Source organism: Primulina tabacum, chromosome 4 (genome assembly GCF_025594145.1).
Source record: "Primulina tabacum isolate GXHZ01 chromosome 4, ASM2559414v2, whole genome shotgun sequence".
NCBI lineage: Eukaryota > Viridiplantae > Streptophyta > Magnoliopsida > Lamiales > Gesneriaceae > Primulina > Primulina tabacum.
In genome coordinates, this window is record NC_134553.1 from 39,940,846 (window position 1) to 39,946,078 (window position 5,233).

The 5,233-nt window shown below is 36.2% G+C and overlaps 1 protein-coding gene across 1 annotated transcript; it reads right to left on the reverse strand.

The window, feature by feature from the left end:
- Positions 1–750: 750 nt before the first annotated feature.
- On the reverse strand, positions 751–4,276 carry LOC142543253 (PRA1 family protein H). Its single transcript, XM_075650393.1, has 4 exons — positions 3,757–4,276; positions 3,312–3,448; positions 967–1,038; positions 751–895 (listed from the first exon to the last, which is right to left on the reverse strand). Exons 1-4 carry the CDS (start codon positions 4,260–4,262, stop codon positions 807–809), a joined length of 804 nt encoding a protein of 267 aa, XP_075506508.1. The 5' UTR covers positions 4,263–4,276; the 3' UTR covers positions 751–806.
- Positions 4,277–5,233: the final 957 nt, after the last annotated feature.

Sequence of the window (5,233 nt, forward strand, 5' to 3'; positions counted from 1 at the left end):
TAGTGCATGGATCAATATCTACACGTTCGAGGATTTGAAGCAAGCTCTGTTAAATTCATACTCAGTTCTTTAAACCCATGTTAATACTACTGCATTTTCTTCGAACTTTTTCTGACAACGAAAAAATTTGTGATGTTAAAGCAAAATCTTAAACAAATTGAACAATGATGATGAACATTCCAACGGCAATATATCAATGAACTATAACAGACAGGAATACAAATTATACACTGGTGTCGTAAGTCAACTCAGTAACCAGCGCATGACAAAAATTAACACTCAAACCCAACCATCATAACATTCCAATCCAAAAACATGTAATACAAAACAAAACAAAACTGCAATAACTGTAGATGAAATTATCCCGTCGTATTCTCTTTTTAGTTTTCACAATAAGATTACTTTTTCCAATTGCACGTGATTTTGTATTCCTCATTAAAGCTATACATTGTGTGTATCTGTGTGTGTACGACCTATTTGTCTATAGATCAAATCCTTTAATGTGATCATAGCCTCAATATTTTAGTACATCTTCATAGAATAAGGTTGATTTAATATTTTAAATGACAAAAAAATCCATAACTTCAGATTGATGGCTCGCTTTATCCAGATGTTCGGCATGAATAAGATTGTGAAGGGTTAGGGTGAAATAATTTATTTTCGTGCTTCGAATCGTGTGTTCTTACTCTGTACCATAAGCAGTTGAATCAGGGGCCCAAAATGAAGATGGATTATAAAATATCAACTTACTGACTTTTTGACCCAACTTGTTCTGAAGAAGACTGGCAATGACAAAGATAACTGCCTTATCGTCTGCCAATCCTTCTATTTCCACCTTTTGCAGCAGGTTGCTTTGCAAGGGTCAACTTCCGAAACGAGGAGTGTAAAATCATGACTGAAGAACAAGAGATGATCGTGAAAAGACAACAAACAAACAACAAAGTTAAGGGATTACCAAGCAATTACCCGCATAACTGAAACCAACGGCATAGAAGACGGCCAACTGGACATTGGAAATTAACATGATCACGACAGTCACTGTAAAGAAAGAGATTTCGTTATCTTGAAAGTTCCATTAACGATGAACACCGGGAATATGGCACATCGCAGAATCATAGCACTAAATAAGAGCAGCAGTAAAAGAAGTAACAAGGTCAGATAAATTCTAAATAGAGTAACATAATAAGATACTATCTATCAAGAAGAAAGGCTCGTCTTATGATGGAACGGAGAGGATGATAAATCTGAGAGCATTCAAATTGCACCAAGATGCAGGTGATGGTAAAGGATGATCAAGAAACATCTGCTCCAGAATTTTGAAAAGATAAAAGAATGAAATTTTGAGAGAAGAAAAGAAAACAACAGGGGTTTGTTGTTCAAATGCATCTTCCTTCTTTACTTTATCATGGTGCCTTTTGAATATACACCTGAGTAAAACTGTTCCTGCGACTAATAAAAGGACTTCACAGTTAGGAACTGGAAAATGGAAAGCCTCGGAGGAAATACATGCTCCAGAAAATTTTTAAAGTAATGTCTTGAAAATTTTGTCCTTACATGCAAATCAGTGTTACTGACTCACGGTCTTTATCAATTCTCAACTACCATCCTCCATCTCCAACGGAAAATAAAGCTAGCATATACATCTTTTCAGAATGCATCTCCAAGATCCTTCTTTTTCTTTATTTTCTAAAGCAACAGCAATACAGATGCCCTATAACCTTAACCCACAAAACCAGTAATTTTTCAAGTAGGAAAGAAGCCTAGGGCCCCAACAAAATATATTATAGTAGTCAATCTTTGTTTTGGGCGGTTTGTTAATGCCTCATCGTCTTAAATTGTTAGAATTCCATAAACCTAAAGCTGAAGCTGAAGTTTTCAAACATCATTTAAATGATTGTTCAAAAAAGGGAATCTTAGTAGGCTTGGTTTTTTATTTGGTATATACCAGCATAAGAAATAAAAACAATACCACTGATTCACGAACAAAATTGATGAAGGGTTGCTCCCTAAAAAACTCTTTTCTTTGGCTATTTATCTTGCTTTCATTTGTTGTGCTTTAGAATACAATGACCTATATCATCATTTTCTCATTTTCGTTTTGAATACAATGAGTGTCATTCATAGTATTTTTCAAAGGTCATCAAGGTGTGCCTTATGGATCCACCAATTTTTTTTGATGAGAAATGAAACAAACTCCCAAAATAAAAATAAATAGACTCAAAAACATGTCGAAGCGTGCAGTCACATGCATCATGCGCTCAAGCCTAGGGATGTAAACGATCAAAACCAAGCCAAATAGTATCAGGCTTGAGCTTGGCTCGTTTAAAATTGATAGAGACTCGAGCTTTTATCGTCAGGCTCGAGCTCGATTTATCTTGAAATTACTAAGCTCGCGAAAAGCTCGAGCCCGGCTCGTTAAAAGCTTGTTTATCATGTTAATCAAGCCGGGTTTGAGCTTGGTTCATTAATAGCTCGTTTATCTGTTTAACAAGCCTGACTTGAACTCGAAGCTTGAGTTCGGCTCGTTCTCGAGCTCGTAAAGCATACTATTGAGCTCGAGTTTGAGCTTGTTACAAATTAAAATATATCTATGAACTAATTTTAAATTTGACATAAAAGTTTAAATTCATTCATAAATAATAAAAACGACAAACATAACAACTAAAAATATATAAACGACTCGAGCTCGAGCTTACGAGCCACCTAAACAAGCCAATCTCGAGATCGCGAGCCTATTAATGAACATGTTTGCGAGCTCACGAGTCGAATATGCTTAGTCTTGAACTTGGTTTGATTAAATTGTCGAACTTGATTTCGAGCTCGACCTTGATATGATTAACAAACGAACTCAAACGAGCTTTTTATCTAGTCGAGCTCCGAATAGCTCGCGAACGATTTGGTTCGTTTAAATATATTCACATTCTTACAATGAATGTGAAAACTATGTAGCTCTATGAGGGAAACACATTTTGTGAAACATGGGTGTTGTTTATCCCCTAAGGGGAAATAGCAGCAAGATAAGACAACGAGATCTAGCCAGATCTTCACAAAATAAATCTCGGTACCAATGGTTGCAGATGCGTTATCCTTAAACTAGAGCATGCAGAGTGTTTACACTCGAAGAGACATGGCAAAAAATTAGGCAAAAAATTAAAATCAAGAACGCTATTTTACAAAAAAAATCGAATGCCACAGCAGGTATTAACCAACAAGATTTTGCAGACATTCCACTGTCTTTTTGTTCACAGTCGTACGGTCCAAGAAAGAGATACAACATATAAACTTAATCCAATGAGTGTTAGAAAACTAACCACACTGAACAATACGGATTAAAAGTTCTCTTAGTACAGGGTATCCGTCCAAATTCCATCGATCACCAGCAAACTTGAACACATCCCACAGTGCTAAGCATGAAATAAGACCAACAAGAGCAATCGGCAACTGATACCTACGATGTAAAACCAACATTTACACATAATGAGTAAACAATCGATTTCTCAAAGATAATTGAAGAAAACGTCGGACTCAATATTTTTTAGCTACATTTCCACAGTCTGTTCGTTATCCAGAATTATTAATCATCCCAAAATAATAGTCTCTCGCAATAATCCTAATTATTAATCATCCCAAAATAATAGTCTATCGCAATAATCATATTTCCTAGATTCCATAAAAACATTGTTGAAAATCACCTTCAGAAAAGCTATCAAATAACATCAAAACGCACACATGGAAACAGAAGGAACAAGTAATTACAGGGAGCAAGCGAAAAAGAGGATGAACAGTGACGCGTAATTGCGAGCGAAGCGTTTGACATTCTCGTGGACACGTAGGCGAACCTGAGCGGGGGAGGATGGGAACGAGTACGAATCAGAGGAGCCAAAAAACGCAGCAGTCCAAGGCGGAGTATCGCCGGAGAAGTCGTCCGTCGTGAGCTTGGAGAACGGGTTGAAAGTGAAGAGCGAGAGCAAGGTCCAGATGAGGGAGAATAGTGAGTGTAGAAAACCTTCAGTGGGGCTTGACGAATTCGTGGCTGCAGCGGAGGTGGTGTCTACGGCGGCGGGATTAGGGGCAGTGGTGGAGAGGCGGTGCAGGTCGGTGGTCCGCTGGTCGATGATTTCGAGGTAGCCGGAGTCGCGGAGCCAGGATTCGAATTCGGGTTCGGGTACACTCAGGGCTAACGGGTTCGGGGTGAACACCATCCTCTTCTCGGGTTTCGCGGGATAAGGAGCTGTGCTGGGAACGAACTTGACTTCTATCATGCCTTCCGCCGATTTATATATTATTTACCAATTATGTCATCTAAAATTTCATATTTCAAAATTTATATATTATATTTATAAAGGATATTTTAGGTTTTCAAATAAAATAAAGTTTAATATATGTATACACACACAATTACTCCTTATTTTGAATGAATAACTAACTAATAACTAACTAAGAGATGATTACGTTATTCGATTGTCGCAATTTAATTATTATTATTAAGTTTAATTTTATATGTTTATTAGTCTGTACAGTAGTGACTTGAATAAATGCATTACAATTATCATAAAACTTACTTGAAAAAAATAATTTCTCGTTATGATTTCGACACTTACATTTTAATATTTTTCTTTGAAGGCATAGTTGAATCTTTCTATTTTACACATTTACTCAGTTCTCGGCTTAATAATTTTTATGGACTGATTTTGGCTTATTTTCTTGAGGAAAGTCCTGTATTCCTCACATAAACAAGATTGTTAATTTCATTCACTTTATATCTCAGATTTGCCTGGATTTTATCTTTATGATTTTTTTACTTGCGTTCTTTTGAAATAAGCTTGATGAACAGAAAGTCAAAATATATTTGATTTCTATGTAGAGCAGTGAGGATCATGAGTTGTAGAGTTTCACTAAAACTCCCAATCTAGCGAAGTCAAGGTACTATCATGGCTGGCTAAGTACGTGTGTACCTAATTGCCATATGTGATCTATACATATGTATTCAATTCAGCAAGAAATTTCAGTTGACCCTTTGACAACATTTCTTTTCCCATTTAGGGTCAAAAAATATATGAACAAGAAATTTATTATTTTTTCTATTTTTTAAGTATGTTTTCTAGACAATGCATGCTCCCATGCTCTAACTTGTGAAATGCGAGTGAGCTGGCTATTTTGATGAGTAAGTCTGCAATTTCCAGTTTTGGGGATGGTCATTTTTGTACTAAGAATATCTAGCCTAAGCATGTAT